Here is a 19,984-nt window from a genome sequence, read left to right as displayed (position 1 = left end):
AGTAAGGAAATGTGCCTTTTTTGAAATGTTCAAGAGAAGCTCCATAATCCTTGCCATGGCCCTGGCATGATGATGTTTTTGGCTTCCATCTAAGGGATGACCTTGGGTAGTTTAAGGATTATTATCACGTAGCATACCATACCGTAAAAGCTGAGTGAACAGGATGGTGCGGACATATCTGCCCTTGAATCCGGGCTCTACCACTTACTAGCTGTGTGGCTCTGGCTGAGTTACCTGCTTCCGTCTCACTGTCCTGGAGAGGTTAATAGCACATACCCCACAGATTTGCTTTGACAAATAAATGAAATAACATATATATAGTGCTTAACCTAGTGCCTGGTAAATAGTAACCTCAAGGGATTATAGTTGCTACCTTCAACACTATTTCATGAATGGAAACACGTAATTTGATAAGAAACATCTGCCCATATAACAAACACCCAGGCAAGACCCAGATTCCCACAGGAAAAAAAAAATGCAAAGAAAAGGGAAGCAGAGCATATGGAATTAATTCTGCGCCAGACATAGGAGCCACTGGTTATTAGCATGAAGGGCCTTGCCCCCACTTCACTGTCCTGCTTCAGTGGCCACAAAACGTTTTTCTGATATCACACAGGCCCCAGGAGGAAAGTGTTTACTGACATATTCTGATAAATACCACTCCTCATTCTATATCTCTCCACACAGAGGGTTCCCAACCTTATTTTAATTATTGATAGTCAACCAAGCACCAAGTAGAGGTCTTAAGCTTATAATATCTTCCAAATGTAATTTTAAATCAGAGCTAGAAAAAAAATGGACAGTTTGAGAGACTATCTATTAACCTAATGACATCTATGGATGGAAGAAAATGACCAGGAAAGGTCCTGAAAAGATTGGACTTGTTGCACTGAGTGTGTTATTTAAGGGCTTTGAACTTCACCCAGCCCAGAGAGCGGATGCCCTGGGGAGGGGTGCAGGTCCTTTAGGTCAGATATGTCTTCTTCAGTGATAATTATTGCTTATTAAAACAACTCTCACTGGTACGGGGTAAGGCATTCTCATATATTAATGGTGGGGATGTGTGCTGGCAAAGTCTTTCAGGAAGAGGGACACACACATGTATCCATACATGTATATACACACATATATGCATGCATACATATAATGTCCATGTAAGTGTGTATATTACCTTATATGGTCATACTCTGGACCTAGGCATGCCATTTCTGGGCAGATAAATTAAGGAAATCATTCAAAACTCAGAAAAATCTTAATATGCAAAGCACAGTCATTGTTCTGTCAGATATTCAAATTGTCCTATTTGTCACAATGATATGTCCCGGGCTCATCCTGTATTCTCTCTGTCCTAGGTCTGGAGTCAGCCAAATATGCCTGCCTGGTTCTTTCAGTAGAGACTGGTATTTAGAAACTAGGATCCGGATGCTAGGAGTCTTCTTGCTACGTGGTGATTTTACTTCTAGATCTTTTCAGTGAATAGAGTTAGAAAAAATATTTTTAAATCCCTAAGTCCATAGTGATACCAGGAAAAATGGTGAGAAAAAAAAATCTCATTTACCACCATTGGAGGTACCTCTTGTACCAAATCTTGATTCTACAGTGTGGTAATTGATAGAATGAAACATTTATCCTTTTTTTTTTTTGAGGAAAAAAAATAAATAAATAAATATAATTTATTTCCATTTGTTGAGAGAAAGGTCTTCTTAACAGAAGAATTCTTACTAATAAATGGAAAAAGATGGGGCACCTGGGTGGCTTAGTCGGTTAAGCGGCTGCCTTTGGCTCAGGTCATGATCCCAGAGTCCTGGGATCGAGCCCCACATCGGGCTCCCTACTTAGCGGAGAGCCTGCTTCTCTCTCTCCCTCTACCTGCCACTCTGCCTACTTGTGCTCTCTATCTCTCTCTCAAATAAATAAATAAAATCTTTTAAAAAATAAATAAATAAATGGAAAAAGAATGATAGAATTAGATACATAGACGATAGGGATATATAGATAGATGAATGGATGGATGGATTGATAATAGACAGATAGATGGACAGAGACGGATAGAAGGAAAGAAGGAATGGATAAAGAAGGAAGAACAGGTTAGAAAAATCATTTTGCAACGCCAATGAAATAAATAATTATAATCACTATTAGGTGAAAGGTGGTGGCAGGACAGGCGTTTCCCACAGTGCCAAAGTGTCACCCCCTGGTTACTTGCTAATTGCAAAGAGGAAAATGTGCTTTTACAATGCAGAGAGCTCAGGGTCACCAGCATGATCACGTGAGTAAACACAGCATCATTACTAGTGAGGCCATATGAGGGCATGTGCCTCCTGGCCTAATTCAGTATGAAATAAACAGTACCAGGTCTAAAGTATTCTTTTTTTTTTTAAGATTTTATTTATTTATTTGACAGAGAGAGAGAGAGAGACAACCAGCAAGAAAGGGAACACAAGCAGGGGAAATAGGAGAGGAAGAAGCAGGTTCCTAGCAGAGCAGGGAGACCGATGCGGGGTTCGACCCCAGGACCCTGCGATCACGCCCTGAGCCAAAGGCAGACGCTTAACGACTGAGCCACCCAGGCACCCCAGGTCTTAAGTATTCTTACCAAAAATGTTTAACCTGATCCTGATAATGCGTTATACCTAACTTCTAGTTCACAAGAAATACAGGGTCTAGAGAATAAGATAAACTACATCATGAGAAAACAACTGGAGAGGTGAGGCCAGTTTCATCAAACAGGTATTGTCATGGGGGAAAAAATGGTGGGAGACAGTTCTAAAACAAAATAGACCAAAGAGACAAAAATAACCATGAACTATGACTGAATCTTGTTTTGAAAAAAGAAACAGCTATAAAATACATTTGAGGGGAATAGGGTATCCTTCTTCTAGATGGAGAAATGAATAGAGTATGGATATCAGATTAGGTAATCATTATTAACTTCATATATGTGAAGATGGCACTGTGGTTATGTAAAGGATGCCCATATTCTTAGGACATGCGTGCAGAAGTATTCAGGAATTGTTAAAAAGAAAACCAGGGGCCCATGATGGAGTTACTTAGGTAAAGGCCCCATGTCAACAAACCAAGAGTTAATATATACCCTAACTGCAGTGCCCCCCACCCCAGGAATTTAACCTTTAATCAGCCAATGGAATTTCAACCTGTAAATTTACTGATAGACACCCTTTCACTCCTCTAAGGAGGGCACCTTTCCCAAATAATGCATTCTTTGCTAATAAATTCCTTCCTTTATGCCCTCTCTTTGCCTTTAAAAATCTTCCTTTTGTTTAACTTGGGGGAGTTCCCCTCTACTTGCTAGAAGGGATGCTGCCCTATTCATGAATTGTTTAATAAAGCCAATTAGATCTTCAAATTTACTCGGTTGATTTGTTTTAAATAGGGTATAGTGTTGGAATGTTTACAATCGACTCTTAAGTGACTCAGCCAATAAGTATGTTTGCGGGGCGGGGAGTGTGTGTGTGTGAGAGACTATATACTCACATATATAGACAAAACCAGTACAGCAAAATATTAACAAGTGTTGAATCTAGGTGGTGGATAAGTGGTTGGTCATTATCCTATTCTTTCAACTTTTCCACATTTTAACTTTTTTAAACGAATAAATGTTGAGGAAAAGCACAATGATTAAACTTGCATTTCTACTTCGAGAATACAAAGAGTTGGTAAGAACGTTGATGCCTTGGCGTAGGGGAATGCTCATTAGAACACCAACCCAAACCAAAAAAAGCACTATTTTTAATACGGAATGATCACTACTATGTAAAATTAACCAAAATCTACACAAATTGGGCACAACGCAAACATGAGCAGTAGCTTTCTTGGGCTGGTGTGCGTGTGGGTGCTCTTTCCTTCTATACTCTTGTGTCTTTTAAATTTCCTGTAAAGTGTATATTACCTACTCTGCCTCAAAATAATCTTCACTCTGCTCCTAGAGCATCTGAATTTGCCACATACTGTTTAGATGATCTGTGTGTCTACCACCTCCTCAGCTAAGCTGTGAACTTCTGGTGCCAGGAATCTGTCTCATTCATTGTTGAACCTGTACAGCCTAGCAGATGAGTGTGTGGACACGGTAGCCACTGACGGGTGTTTTTCACATGAAACCGGAAGCACGGAAACCTCCCTTTTAATTTTAGTTGATGTTCTTGAGACTGAGCTGGGCTATTTAACTGTCAATCGATGGGATTCACCTGTGTAAGAAACTTCTTGATCTTCACCTTCTAAAGTAGTGATTTCTTTAAAGGCTGCTTTTAGGAGGGTAACATGTACAAAATGCACAGTGCAATATGTCTCATAAAGCCCCTGTTCCATACCACATTCCTTTTGTCCCAAGGGTACCTGTTCTTTGCAAATCCCACCTGGAGCGGTTTTTCACTGACTCTAAGCGCAGGCGCATTCCACACTAGGAGCTTTGTGATCCGGATGTCTAAACTGCACGGCCTGCGTGTACAGATAAGCAGCTTTAAAAATAAGTCAGGGCACGTGGCAGTGGCCCTAAGCAGATCCCTGCTGGCCGGCTGGTGCCTGGGACAGGATGGTGAAGTCCCCAGGGCTGGCTTCAGGAAAGGGGGGTGAGGAGCTCGGAAGCAGCGGGTGTCCGCACTGCAAAGGCACCTTGGGGGACCCAGTCCAACCCCCTCCTTTTACAGATGTGGAAACTGAGACTTGGAGATGGCAGGGCCCTGACTGAGGTTTTCCATGATGCCACCTGACTCCCAGGGGCTCATCCAACTGGCTGCCATCCTGGGAGAAGGCTACCGGCTTGGCTTCCTCCGTGTGGTTACCCGTTCCGTTGGGGGAAAGAGGACAGTCGAGAGGCAGCTGGGTCAGACCCCTGCCGCTGCAGGCTAAAGCAGGGATTGCAGGGCTGCCTGGTGGGTGGGGATGAAGTCAATTCTCATTTTCCCTTAGGATGTGTAAAGACAAACCCAGATTAAAAACAAGGAGTGTAACATTTCCTGTGGAAAACAAAGGAAGAGATATCCCTCTCCTTTTTCTAAGAGCGTCACTTCAGAAAATGTAATTTGAAAGCCCTTTTGTTTCTCTTTGAAGTGCATATAAATCCTTTGGATTACTTGACAGGCCCTTTGTCTTTAATACCCAGGACCCACCTTTCCCAAAGCCCCCGGAGCCATCTCCTCGCAATGTAAACATCCAGGGAGTGAGCACCCCTCCCTCCCAGTTTCTGGGGGTTCCTGGCTTCAAGTTACCTATTTGAGGCAGATTCCCTAATTTTTGTGTCCCCCTCCCAGTATTCTCCCTTGACCAGTCACAAAGGATGCCCCCCTCCTAGTTACTCTGCCTGCCAACAACCTCCAATCAGAACGAACCTGAAATCTTCCCTTTTTTTTTTCATTAGAAAGCCTCCCTACTCCCCTGTCTTTGAATCTGCCCCAAACCTGAATGATGGTGGCCGACTCTCTTGTCATAGCCAGCTCTGAATAAACAGTCTATTGCATTTGGGCTGCCTTCCTTTCTTTTCATGGTTCTAAACACTTCATGTACGTTAACTCATTTATTTGCTAAAACCCCATGAGTTACGTATATATTATCAATCCCCATTTTATAGATAATGGAAGTTGAGGCACAGAGAGGTTAAGTAACTTGCCTCAGGTCATACAGCTACTCAGGAGGGGACAGGATTCAAACCCAAGCCGTCTGCTTCTACTTTCTTTGGTCTTAACCACTGAGTAATGCTTAATGCAGTCTAGGGAAACATACTATCTCAGCCTAAACACCTCTTCATCCCTTCTCCACTGTCCTCACACAACCTGTCTGTATCCTCGGAACCTCTCACCGTTAAAATCTACCTGTCCTCGCTCTTCTTTGGCACGTTGTTCTCTGGTTTCTACTGGGACACTGAGTCTTATAAAGAAATGTACGCTGATGTGTTTGCTCTCAAAGACTATTTGTTGAACACTTCCTATGTGGTCAGTACACTGAATAAAAAGAGAAGGAAATCATAAAATCTCTTCGATGGTAGGTGATGAGGGAACAGAAGGCAAGCTGAGGACAAAAGAAGAAACTGACATCCCGCACCCCCCCATGGGACGTATGTGACATTCCTCAGGCACTCCTGGCTGCCCTAAAGGACAAAGAAACAGTTAACCTATAGTGACCACAATCCTGCAAGACTTGAGTCTCCCTCAGTTTACAAATGTCTTAGCGATCTACAAGAACAAAGCATTTGTATCAATAACCTAGCTTCCAGAAGGAAATGTAGATACAATTAAATGTCCTTACAATCTGCAGCCTCCAGGAAGTTCCCAACTGTCTTCATGTTAATGCCTTACAAGAGGGGTAAACAACCTTAACTTGACAATGCCAAGGTCTCTGGTAGCCTGTGAGCCTTCTTTAACATATGAAAGTACTTTCTTGAAACCTCCCCCCCCACCCCGACCAACCGGACCCCAGAGTATATAATCAATCGACCACCCCTCACAACCTGGGGCAGTGGCTCTTTCTGCCCACAGGTCCTGTCCCCATGTTTTAATAAACCACTATTTTGCACCAAAGACGTCTCAAGAATTCTTTCTTGGTCATAGGCTCTGGACTCCACCCTGCTGAACCTCAATGATATTCAAAAACCACATCATACAGGGTCAATGTCTTAAGTGTTGACTCATTCAGTAAAAATTCACTGGACATGTACTATGTGCCAGACACCACGTGAGACACTACAAATTCAGAAAAGGAACAGAGGAAAAGCACACTCTCTGGACTCAGAAGAACCATGACGTATACAGACAATTCCAAATCAGTGTCGCAAGAGCTATGGAAGTACGAAGGCATGCAAGCATATCCCAGCCTAGGGCATCAGGGAGGCTTCCCAGAGGAGGTGACTGCTGAAAACAGTCTCAAAATATTTAAGGAGGAGGAGATTTCCCAGAGAAGAAGGGAATCAAGGCATTCCAGGCAGGAGTACCAATCCCTACAAGAGCAGGGGTGTGGAGGGAACAGGGAGTGGCTGGCAGAGGGTAGCTGAGGACGTTGGCTGGTGCGGTTTGGGGGTAGGAGGGAGAGATGGAATTGTGAAGGCTTCCAGTGTCTACACATGTTGTCTCTGCCAACTTATTCCCCACTCGCTCCACAGCACATGCTAGCCTATGTCTGTCTTCACCATTCCTCCAACAATGCTTTTTAAATATTGAGATATAATTCCCATACTGTAAAGTTCATCCTTTGAAAGTCACAATAAAATAGATTGTGGTATATTCACAAAGTTGTACAGTCATCAGCACTGTCTAATTCCAGAACATTTTTATCACTCCAAAAAGAAATCCTGTACTGGTTAGCAGTCACTCCCCATTCCCCTTCCCTCCAGCCCCTGGCAACCACCCATCTACTTTCTATGGAGTTGCCAATTCTAGACATTTCCTATCAATGGAATCATACAGTATGTGGTCTTTTGTGACTGGCTCCTTTCACTTGAATGCTTTCAAGGTCCATCCATGTTGAAGCCTGTATCAGAACTTTATTCCTGGGGCGCCTGGGTGGTTCAGTTGTTAAGCGTCTGCCTTTGGTTCAGGGTGTGATCCCAGGGTCCTGGGATCGAGCCCCATATCAGGCTCCTCTGCTGGGAGCCTGCTTCTTCCTCTCCCACTCCCCCTGCTTGTGTTCCCTCTCTCACTGGCTCTCTCTCTGTGTCAAATAAATAAAATCTTAAAAAAAAAAGAGCTTTATTCCTTCTTATGGCCAAATTATATTCCACTGTATGGATATATATCATCTTTTGTTTATCCATTTATCAGTTGATGGACATTTGGATGTTTCCACTTTTGGGCTATTAAGAACAGTGCTGCTACGAGCCTTTACAATACTACTTTTCAAAAGGTCACCAGTGATCTCCATGTTGCTAAATCCAATGGACACTTCTCTGCTTCTTCTATGACCACTCAGGGGCATCTGACAAGAGACCCAACTGTCCTTCTCAAAAGAGACTCTTCTCTGGGTTTATGTTTCAGGCACATTTTTATCATTTTCTTCCTACAGTTCTGCCTAGTTCTTCTCCTTCTCCAATTGTGACCCTCTCCCACTCATTGTCCACATAAGCAATGAGGGACTGTGTTTCCAGTCTGAGTCAGATCCCCTCACTTCCCTGCTAGAGACCATTCGGTGGCTTCCCATTGCTCGAGGATAAAATCCAAACACTTCAACATGTGTGTGTCTGTCTTTGATGCTAGACTGTAAGTAAGCTCCACGCTGGCAGAGACTCATGTCTGTTATCAGTCAGATTTTATTCCCAGGACCTATCACTTAATAGATGCTCAATAAAAAGATGTTGCATGAAATGAAGAAATAAGTGACAGAAAATAGTCAACTAGGATCAAATGAAATAACAGAAGTCTGAACGTATTTTGCGAACTCTAAAGGGCTATAAAAATGTAATAAATGACGATGGCCATTATGTAATCATGCATACATAATTACTGTTGATGATTTTTTTTTTAGATTTTTTTTTATTTATTTATTCGACAGAGATAGAGACAGCCAGCAAGAGAGGGAACACAAGCAGGGGGAGTGGGAGAGGAAGAAGCAGGCTCATAGCAGAAGAGCCTGATGTGGGGCTTGATCCCATAACGCCGGGATCACGCCCTGAGCCGAAGGCAGACGCTCAACCGCTGTGCCACCCAGGCGCCCCTGTTGATGATTTTCTAAAAACAGTAATTGTATCAAAAGACACGAATTTGGATTTTGGGACTTGGCAGTCCCCATGTCCTGACCTCATGCTGCACTCGCAGTTCTGACCAGTGGCCAGTCAGCCTTCCACACAGGGAGGCTTCATGCCTCCATGCTGTGCTCGTCGTGGTTCCTCTACTCAAGGTATCCACCCTCTTCTTCATCTAGCAAATGCCTTCTCATCAGCCTTTGCTCTTGAAAAACCGATGCTCTGCCTGACTCCTCAACAGCCTCAGAGATAATCAGCTCCCTCCCTCCTCTCGTTTCCTTCCCTGTGTCATTTATACTTTGACTATTGCCTGTACCACTGGGTTGTGGACACATCTGTCTCTCACTGGACTCTGAGCTGGTTGAAGGTACCAGTCATGCTGACTTCATTGCTGAATTCACCCGTTCACCATTCAGTTCACTGACTGAGCATCTGTTATGTGTTAAGCCCGTGAGGCCTACAGCCTCATTCTCTTGACCCAACCTCACCCACCAGAGGTTCAACTGAGAATGGCAGGAAGAGAAAACCTTCCAGAAAATATAATAAAACTAGATGCCATGGAGTCAGGACAGTCAGGTGCCTCATACACACCGGGCCCCTACAGCAGCAAGAGAGAACCAGGTGTGACCAGATAGCTCCAACCTGGGTGTGCTTTTGCCACTGGGCACAGGAGCAGAGGGGAGAACACGCTCTCCACCAAGAGGAGGAGGCAGCATGGAAAGGGGCCACCAATGCACTCCGTTTTCTCAACCCTGCCCCTCACGTGGGTCATCTGCCCTCTCTTATGGAGGGGCACTAAGGAGGCTGCAGAACTTCCTTCCCGATACCCGTGAAAGGACTAAGCACCCACAGCATGTTCCACATGGTGGACCAGGCTGGCAATGCCGGGAAAAGGAGAAATAGCTTTCCCTGCTGCCCCCCCTCAAGTAAGTTTTAAAATTCTGGATCCCTTTTAAAATTGAGTCCTGCATTTGAGGGTGAAGGGATGAGTTTGTTCCATTAAAATTGTACATTAGTCAAGACTTAATGCATAATTTCAAGAAATGTTGAAAAAAAAATAATGCCAGGGGCATAAATTCAAGCTAAGAGGTTAGAAAACCACCTGACATAGCTATTAGATCAAGTATGCTGCAATACAAAAGCTTAATGCATTTATAAAGTTTTCAAAATTCTTCCCTCTCCACAGAACCTTTGCCCTAAAGCGCTCTGTCACTTCAAGGCACTTGACATTTACAAAGTGACTCATTTAAAGAGCATGATGGTCCCTGTCTGCCCCCCCGCCCCAACACTGTCTCCTACAGCTGCCACTTACTGTGAGTTCTTTGCTTTTAGCAAAAGGCCACCAGCCCCGCACACGCTTTTGCTGGAATATGGAGATCTTGCTCTCCTCACTTGCATTTTCAAACTTGGTGAGATCGCAGGCTTTGGCAGACTTGGCTGCTCGGGGGAAACTATTGAGGTTCATTTCCAGGGAGCCTGAGAAGAGATACCTTTGATAGTTAAGGAAGGGCTTTAGTATCCATCACCACCAATCATTCACCCACCTGTTCATTCATTCATTCACTCACTAGTCGTTCAACAGCACCACAGTGGATCACTAGCATGTACTAGGTTTGGGGGATACAAATATTACCAAGACACATTTGGTGCCCTCAAGGCCCCCAATGTAGCAGCAGGTAGAAGACAGGGCAGAGCTACAATATATAACTTCCAAGGCTTAGTTTCGGGTGTTGTCACTGCTGGACATCTTGTCTATTCCCTGAGTGCGTGGGGATTATGTGCCCATCCTCTGAGCTTTCCTCTGTCTTAGCATGGATCCACCGAAAAGAATCGCCTCCCTCAACTCACCTCCCTCTGAGTCCACTAAACTCCTCCAGGTGAGGGAGTAAGTCTTCCTGTCTTTGTAGCTACTGTCTAACACCTTAGTGGGCTCTCAACAAAGTATTTTCCATGAGTAAATATTATAGAAAATAAGATAATACTGCAAGAGTATTTTATCTCTCCCTCTTCAATAGCCTTCCCTATTACAGAACATTTGTTAACTGTGGGCATTTCGAGCATGTACATAAACCAGAAATTAATAGAAAAATTTTCCATAATTCCATCCCCCAATAGTTGATCACTGCTCCACACGTTCATTCTTATCCTGTGTCAGTCATTGTTTCTTTGCCTGTCTCTGACTGTCTCTGCCTCTGATACATATAAACATGTATTTCACGGAAAGGGGATTTTTTTTCTACGTTCCTTTTTCACTTAATAAATCCTGTACAACTATCCAACTCATTAAATATTTGAATATTTTTAATGGCTGCAAGACTATCACTTACTGAGTGCTTACTATGTGTGCTTTAAATTATATTTTAAGATTATTAAATCTATTAAATTATATTAATTTTACATTAAATTATATTAATTATAATTTAATGAAATTTATATTTAATTATAATAAATTAAATGATATTTTGAAATTATATTAGATTTGAAGCTGTACTTCAAATTTAGAGCTCCAAACACTCTCCAAACACTCTCAGAGGTATGTAATATTACTATCCCCATTTATAACTGAAGGAAACTGAGATACATAGGGGACTAGTAACTAGCTCAAAATTTAACAGCTTCTTGGTGGTAGAGCAAAGATGAATTTAAGCCTGTTTGAAAACCTATCTTCCACCATAAGGTTGAGCTGTAACCTATTCGACCAATCCCCTACTAATGGCTATTTGAAGTCTTTCTAATTTTTTGTTATCACTGAAATTATTATCCTTGTAGCTACATCAAACTAAGCTCTCCAAAACTGGGACGAAACCCTTAACGTTAATGTGAGCTTTACGAAGCCACTGGCTTACCCAGAAAGTCATCCGAGGACAGCCTTTCAAAATCCCAAACCTGGAGCACCAGCACGGCTGGCGTCTTACACTCCATCTTCTCTAAGGAAAAGATGTTCTCCCTCTTGGTAATGACCATTTGTTTCTCCGCTGGGAGATACTGAAACGGAAACAGGAAGCGCCAGTTGAAGTTCCCCTCGCCAGTCAGGGAGTTGTAATGCACGTCGGTCTCCTGCTTGTCATCCTCCAGACCCTTTATCCACCTGAACAAAGACAGAAAAAGAATTACACACCCTGAGTCCCTGAGTACATTATCCACACATCAGTATAATCAAGAGTGATTTAACTAGTTTCAATGTGGTCACAGATCATAGTTTTTAAATTATGATATAGTTAGATTGAGATGGAAGTTTCCACTGAATCTGAAAGAGAGAAATAGGAGTCAAAGGGTCTGAAAGAGAAACGAGACTCTCATTCTAAGCCAGGTTTGGAAGGTGTCTGTGGTTCTGGGGTGGCCCTGAAGCCCCATGCAGTAAAGAGGGAAGACTCAGGAAATGTGAAGGAAAGTGTAATCAGAGTATCCTCTCCCCCTGGGGCTTCCTGTGAGGGTCCCACCTCTGCACCCACTACCCTGGTGGGTTTAGGCTTGTGTTATCAGCCTGTGATTGGCTCCCTCCCCTCTGGTTCTGGGCCTCAAAAATCCAGCTGGCCTGCATCAACATGGCATGGAGGGTAGAAGCCTGTCTGCACCCACCTGGATTCTAATCCTGGCTCTGCCTTTTCTAACTGGAAAGCTCTGATAAGGTCTCCAACCCCCCTGTGCCTCTGTTTCATCTGGAAAATGGAAGCAATGACAGTACTTAGTTCATACGGTTGCTCTGAAGAATTATAAGAGGTAACAGCCGTATGCTTCGTGTACCCCACGTTTTATAGAATGTGATTTCCTCTTATCTGCTCTTCCTCCTCCATCCCCAGGATAGAGTAAGCTACTATTAATATAGTTTCCCCTAGTACTTTATCCCTGGTGAATCATTGAGAAACTAGGTGCTTTTAATTTTAACTAATTGATAACTCCAAACCCCTTGCTTTCTGAAAGCAGACATCCCTTCCCCACAGGTCAGGGAAGGATAAAGACCTTCTTCGTCCCAGAGGAGTGGTACCACTCAGAGTATGGACACAATTACTTAGGTAAAGATGGTGCTCGACCAACCAATATATATGTGGTATCTGTTACGAGGAAGGAGTGAGCTAGTTGCTAGAGGAGTGATGGGAGCACAGAGAGATGGTCCTTGCCTTCATAGAGCTACAGCCACAGAGGGAAGGGGATGGAGAGATGGGGGGGGGCAGCACAGAAGTCATCAGAGAGAGCTGCATAAGGGCCCTGTGGTGTGGTGGCACATTCTGATGAGGGAAAGAATCTCAGCATGACTAGAGAGCACAAAGCAAGGAAGAATGAGACGGGCCTGGAGAGAGAGAGGAGGGGCTAGTTAGATGGGATATTTTAGGACATATGAGGGATCTGAATCTCCGTCCAGAGAAAATAGGATGTCATTAAAGGGTTTAAAGTACAGGAGTGATGTGATCAAATTGTGTTTTGAAAAGAAAACCCATGTTTCAACATAGAGAACAAGTTATAGGAGGCAAGAGTGAGTACAGACAGATCAATCCACATAGTACTTCAGTGGCCTCAACAAGAAATGATGGAGGGAAAGACTATAGTGATGGTGTAGATGAAAATGGACAGTGCTGATGGCTGTTTGGGAAGATAAATGGGCAGGATTCAATGGCACACTAGAAGTGGAGCCAATGAAGAAGTTTCCTTGTTTGGGGAAGGCAAAGAGATACCAAAAGGAGACTGAGATGAGTTCACTGTTTCTGAGATGGGTTTTATCCAAGGGGACATGTTTGAATCACTTTTCCTTCTGATTCTCTACCACCTCATCTGTCCCCATGACTAGGGGCTCAAAGGGAGCATTTGTGTCACAGCCAAAACGAGAGAGAGAGAGAGAAAGAGAGAGAGAAAGATAAAGAGGAAGGGAAGGAGGGAGGGGGAAAGAGAGAGAGAGGGAATGAGTAGTTTCCTGAGCCCTAGGATGGCGTCTTTCTTATTAGTAGAACTAGCACAGGGTAAGGTGCAACTTTAGCTTCTGTATTAGTCTTACACACTTCCTAACACTGAATCTCTCATCAGTTGCACTTCTCTACTTGCTTCAGGTGTAAAGGTATTCTGAATGCCACTCAAAAAGCTTAGGTACCCAACATTTAACTGAAAGAGATGTTTATAGAATAAGATTTTCTCACAAAAAAATATTTTCATAAGGTAATAATTCTTAGCAAAATGACCCAACAGTATTTGACAAAGGAAGTGGCCTTATCTAACAAGGTGGGTAAGATGGACTCCTTCTGTAAGAGACGGGTGGAGTACCTTCCATGACACATAGGTTCGGTTAGGGGTTAGAGAGAGGAGCAAGGGAAGCAAAGGGGGCATGTAGTTTGTTGATGACCTTACCCTTTAACGTAAATATCACTTGATTTTTGTCCTGTGAAGATATTCTCATCCTCTAAAATGACATCTTCAGTGTTCCAGATGGTTACTCTCAATTCATACCTGGGATAAGCGAAGGCAACGTTAGGCTGAAGACCTTGAAAGCAGAGTCAGCTGGTGTGTATGGGATTCTGGTGTTGCTGTGAGTCAATGGGCTTCCTCAGCTTCACCAACATCAAAAATATCAACGCTTAAGGTCTTGGTTCCATCAAAACCGAGTGTCCCAGCTGGAATCACTAAGGACATGAAGTTCTCTGAGCAGAAATTGCTTCTATTAGCTGACATTTTTTCAGAATGTTGTAGAATGCCTACGCACAGTAGCCCCTCCATAAAACAGGGGCCAGCACTTCAACCATCACCCCCGCTACCATTACTACCACTCGCCCCTGTGGTTTAAATGGCCAGATGGAAAGTGAGATGTGATTACAGGTGTCAACTAATCCATGTAACTGATGTTACAATGCAACAGGCAACGTAATTGATCAAATGTCGTGATCTTTTAGTCGGCCACCATGGTCTCTTCCCCTGAAGGTAGGCTGCAGCTGACTTACCCTTTCGGCTGCCTTGGTGAAATGTCAACAGGGGGTCCAGGTTGAGGCATATCGTTGGGAAACATGTCCACCCACATCTGCAGGCGGCCCTGGTTAAGAAAAGAAGCTCTTCTTTAACTCTGGCGGGATAACACATGGGCAACTGATCATTCATGGTTTTAACAGATCCCTTGACTGGAAATGGATATCAGCTATATATCATATCATATCTTATCATATGGGTATTATTCATATTATACATGCCTAGGGTATTTGTTGACAAAGACAGAACTTACATTCTTATTAAGAATTCGTCAGAGCGTATGTTAAGAGCAGGTGAAGGGCAAACAAACCCTTATTGAGCACCTACTATGTGGCAGACACAGTGCTATGCACTTGACAAAACATTATGTCAATTCTCCCAATATCCCCAATGGGTAGATGTTATTATTCCTACTTGACAGATGAGAAAACACCTTGCCCATGCTTACACAGACAATATGTAGCAGAGTCTGGATTCAACCATTGTCTGTTGACTCCAGAGACTCTGCTTTTTCTATAAACTCCTGAGGATTAAAAAGATAATACTATCTGTCAAAGGTATCATGCTTCATTGTTTCCAACGTACTTTAACTTCATTACCTCCATAACTGCTTAGCCCAGCTACATTTCTGTGTTACACATCAAAAGAAACCAAGGCTTAGAGCAGCCAAAGAAATGATATGAGTCCTGTGGCCAATCAGTGGCAGAATAAGGCCTCCCATCCATTGCTTTGCACTCCATACATCAGAATTTACCCTGCTGCAAGGGATCTGAGGGCCCATGTAGGGAGAAGGCCCAGTGGGTTCAATGTTCAGCCTGTTGTATACATTCTAAGTACTGCATCAGCTCAGACAAGAAGATGAGTGATCAATAAGACCTGGAATGGTCAGAGGAGATTTTATATGAAGGAAGTGGGGTTCCCAACCACAGCAGGGAGGATCTGTAGGATTTGGGTGAAGGAGGGGCTTTGGCTAGAAAATAAAAGGGCTTTCCTGGGGAAGGGACAATGCAAGCAAAGGGTTTAGCATTTGGGAAGAGAAGAGCCAATTAATGGAGGATTACAATCCTAGAGTCTCTAAAGAGATATTAACATTCACTTATAACCAAAAAGCCACAAGATAAAATGAAGGACACCAGTAACCAAAAGGTTTTAAGCATCTGGCAGCAAATTTCAGGAACCAATCATGGGCTTCCACATCTGATTAAAGCTATCCTTTCAAGGCACTGCCCCACACATGCTAGCACTAGTTTTACATCCCAGCACTGCTGAGATGACAGTGTGGGTGTTCCCGCCCCATTGCAGTCAAGCTCATGTGTTTAGCCAAGTGACACAGTGAGTGAGTCCAGGGCTGGGACAAACTGCCTGGGTGAAATCCCACTCTACCACTTACCAGCTGAGTAACTTTGAGTAAGTTACTTAAACTCTCTGAACCTCAACTTCTTCATCTTAAAAGCAAGGATCATAACAAATACACCATGAGGCTGTATTAGGGAGTAAGGGTAAGGTGACCCACACACCCCTATTTGTCTAGGAAAATCCTGCTGGTGCCCCTTGTACCAGCTTAATTATTAACAGCAGGCTTTTTTACTCTGAAAATGGCCATCATTTAGATAAACAAATCTTTGATCATCCTGAGATAATTTACATAATGGGCCTAGTACATAAGTACATATTAATTATGTACTTATAATTAATAAGTATGTATCAAGAAGGCTCTTAATAAAGTTGATCTTCTCTTCACTTCTAACTCATAATCCAGATCTCTGGTTATTTTTCCAAACAGCTTCTTCTTGTCAGTTCTTCAAAATAAGTCACCATCTATTGCTTCCCTGGGAAAACTAACGGACCGTGGGATTACTGATAGATTTTGGACAAGGTCTTATGCGTGCCAGATGGATTTTGAAGTTTCTCAAATATCAGCATTCTTTCAAAAGAGTGTGATAACTCAATCCATTAAAAAGGCAGAAGCACGAAATCCAGCTCTGACTTTAGGGCTGAATTTCTCAACCTCAACATTATTGACATTTAGGGCTGAATAATTCTCTGTTGTGGAGGCTGGCTGTGCAGCACAGGATGTTTGATTGCATCTCTGACTTCTACCCTCTAGATGCCAGTAGCATCCCCCCCGCCCCTTGAGACAACCAAAAATACTTCCAGGCATTGCTAAAGTCTGGGGCAGGGAGACAAAACTGTCCCTGGTTGAGAACCATTACCCTAGGGCACACAAGAACAACTTTTAGGGATAAAGTCCTGTTCCTTGGGGATGAACACTCCTATTGGGGCCAGAATCATCTTGGCCACTACCTGCTCCATTCCTGGCTTATCCTTGTGGTACAGCGGCCGAGTTTCTATGTGCTCAGGAACCAGTTTACACCCAACCTCTGGTATATCCTCCCACGAGTGTAAAACCCTCAGAGCCAGGTGCTCATAAGACTCCACCGTCTCATCTGCATGGAAGAAGATAAATAAAGACATTTGTCAGATACAGGTTCCCATAATGTAACAGCGACAGACTGTCAGGTACACTTTTAAACACTCCCTTAAAGGTTAAATTTAAATGTGCTGAGGCACAGGGAGAGAGCAAAAGAGTAAAAGGACAAATAGAGAAGAGAAAGAAGTGGGGTGGACTGGAGGGAAGGGAAAGAGACAGGAGGTTTAGGGAGCGGGAAGTAAGACGGGTCGACAAGATGACCAGAGTGCAGTCAAGGTCTCAGAGTCTGAGGCTCCATTTGACCCTTGAATAAGATTCCTCTAGAACTTGTGAACTACAAGCTTGGCTTTGAGGTACTGGAAAGGGTGTATTTCCTGGAGATATAAAACTGTCTGCTAACACCATAGTGTAAGAGGGCCCAGTGGATCTGGGTGGTCCAGAACGAGGCGGTGAAATCCGCACAGTATGCGTTCATGGAGGTCTTATCTTTCTTCATTGTTGCTCCTTTCCACCAACACATCTGCTCGTGAGGAAGGTTCTCTGTCCTGTCAGCTTACCAAAGAAGGCAATATGTAAGAAAAACTACCGGTAGATAAAGGACTTGCAAAAATAACATAAAGATTGTTGAAAAAAATCAAATCTTTTTGATAAGGTTTAGAATGGCCAAATTTGACAGAGGGACATTGAGTTCAGTTTTTAAAAAAGGCCGCACACACACAATCTCCCAATAGCAATAATTACAATCAGTAAAAGTTGATGAGGATGAACACATAATCAGTGAACTAAATCTTTTGTCATAAAGTTCAATCAGATCTTGACTGAAATGAACATCATTTCGGATTTTTGGTGGCCAAAAGAAAATGGTTTCATCATGAAATGTAGAATGTTGACCGAGGAATTACATTGACCTAATAGAGTATATTGTGAAAAAATACTTTTCTCAAGAGAAATTCATTCATAGGTCATTAATACACAATTTAAATGTCAATTACACTGCATGCAAAAAACCTTCAAGAGGTTCTTGGGGTCAAAATAACAAAGTGAGAAGAAATTTTGGTGTCAAAGTGGCGGGATCAACATAACAGTGTGAAAACATCCAGTGAGATGTCCTTAACTGGGTGTTCTGCCTCAGAAGCTCCCAAACTGTTTTCCACCTTTGTAGCTATGCATCTATCGATTTGCATCAAATGGATGGGAATGGCATCACAAGAATTGTTNTTTGTAGCTATGCATCTATCGATTTGCATCAAATGGATGGGAATGGCATCACAAGAATTGTTCTGTATCATGAAAGTAAAGTAAAGGTGGCTTTTTTCTCATCCTAAATTTATGAAAGCCCCTCTGGGATCTTCCTGGTATGTCCCACGATGCTTATATGGAAAAATCTGCTTCTTGGTGCTGAAATAAGAGAGCTGTTGGTTTAACATGTATGGGGGTAGTTTGGGATGTGTCCAGTGATTTATTTCATATTATATTCATTTTAAGGTTACTGCCTACCTTCCAACACAACAGTCCCATTTGTGTGATCAACGCTATAGAAATACCAGAAAAGTGGGAAAATATCTATAAGGAAGTTCATGGTAGCTTTGTGTCACTGCAAAAAACAATGGACACAATGTAAATAAATGGCACAGCCATAAAATGGAATGTTGTCAATGACAGTCTCAAAGAACAAAGGAAAATCATCATAATCTATTGGAAACAGAAAAAGCAGGATACAATACTATATACGTACGGTACACTTCTGATTCTGTAAAAATGTCACACACACACTGTAAGGAAATAGACCAGCAAGCAGCATGCTTATCTCCAGATTTGGGGATTCTGAGTGATTTTCATTATCCTCTTTTCTTTTCCAAATTTTCTACCAGAAGCGTGATTACTTTACAAGAGAGGGCTGTTCTCCCCAGCCACAAGCACCACCAGAAGCAGGTTTTTCAAAAGAGGAGCAACGTCAACAGGAAATACTGGGGGAGTTACCAGAGTCCTCCTCCGTGAAGACTGTTTTTCCAGAAAAGACCTGATTTCCTATCTGTATTTTCCCAGGACGAAAGTAGGGTCCCTCCAGTTTGTTGTCTTTGCAGAGCTTTGTGAGGATTTCTGTGGGTTTGGAGGTGTCTCTCCAGGCGTTGTATCCTTCTCTGGAAAGAGGGGGGAAGGATGGAGAGGGTGAGGCCAGCATTCCCCTGGGAGGAAACCCTCAAAGTAGCTATGAAAGGAACCATCTAAGTATGATCAGTGGTTCCCTTCAGACTTTTTGCCATTCTATACACTTGGGGCTAATGTTTTTTGTTTTGTCTTCTCTCTTTTCTGGTTAATACCTCTGCGTCTGCATGCTTGTATGAAAGGCAGGACTTCTGAGTAGCGTGACAGAAAAGTTCTTTGCTGGTACTTGTTCTTTTTTGGGTTTGGGGTTTTTTTGGGGGCGGCATGTTTTTTTGTTTGTTTGTTTTAGAAATGTACCTTAAAACAAAAATTGAAGTGACATTCACATAACATAACAGACCAATTCAGTAGCATGTAGTACATTCATCATGTTGTACATTCATCATGTTGTACAATCACTACCTGTACCCAGTTCCAAAAATTGTTCATCACGCCCAAAGAAAACCCTGTACCCGTTAAGTGGTTGCTCCTCGCTCCCCGCCCTCCTCAGCTTTTGGCAGTCAGCCATCCGCTTTCTGTCGGTCTGGGTTTCTTTGCATGCAGTTCTTGTTTAGTTTGGTTCTGTCCCTTGCAGAAGAGCCATCTGACTGTTACTTCTTCTAAGAGGAAGCCTGGCTCAGGCTTTCCATTTCTCTGCTTCTTTCCTCCCCTCCCCTCCCCCACCAAAATCATACTGGAGACAGGTGGAGAGTCTAGATGTGCTGTTTCTCTGATCAGTGATTTTCCTGGTGGTTAGTTTCTAAATCTTGCCAACCCCCTCT

The 19,984-nt window shown here is 43.0% G+C and overlaps 1 protein-coding gene across 1 annotated transcript in view; it reads right to left on the bottom strand.

Moving 5' to 3' along the window:
• FER1L6 (fer-1 like family member 6) overlaps positions 1-19,984 on the bottom strand; it is a 117,790-nt gene that overhangs the window by 3,828 nt on the left and 93,978 nt on the right. The window contains exons 34-38 of the mRNA XM_034668521.1: positions 16,931-17,073; positions 14,605-14,693; positions 14,018-14,116; positions 11,530-11,771; positions 9,996-10,159 (exon numbers count right to left, since the gene is read on the bottom strand). Coding sequence (XP_034524412.1) covers positions 9,996-10,159; positions 11,530-11,771; positions 14,018-14,116; positions 14,605-14,693; positions 16,931-17,073 — 737 coding nt within the window. The remainder of the gene's footprint in view (positions 1-9,995; positions 10,160-11,529; positions 11,772-14,017; positions 14,117-14,604; positions 14,694-16,930; positions 17,074-19,984) is intronic.

This window comes from Ailuropoda melanoleuca, chromosome 9 (genome assembly GCF_002007445.2).
Source record: "Ailuropoda melanoleuca isolate Jingjing chromosome 9, ASM200744v2, whole genome shotgun sequence".
Lineage (NCBI taxonomy): Eukaryota > Metazoa > Chordata > Mammalia > Carnivora > Ursidae > Ailuropoda > Ailuropoda melanoleuca.
Note: the sequence above shows the minus strand (reverse complement) of the source record. Positions and strands in the feature narration are given on the sequence as shown.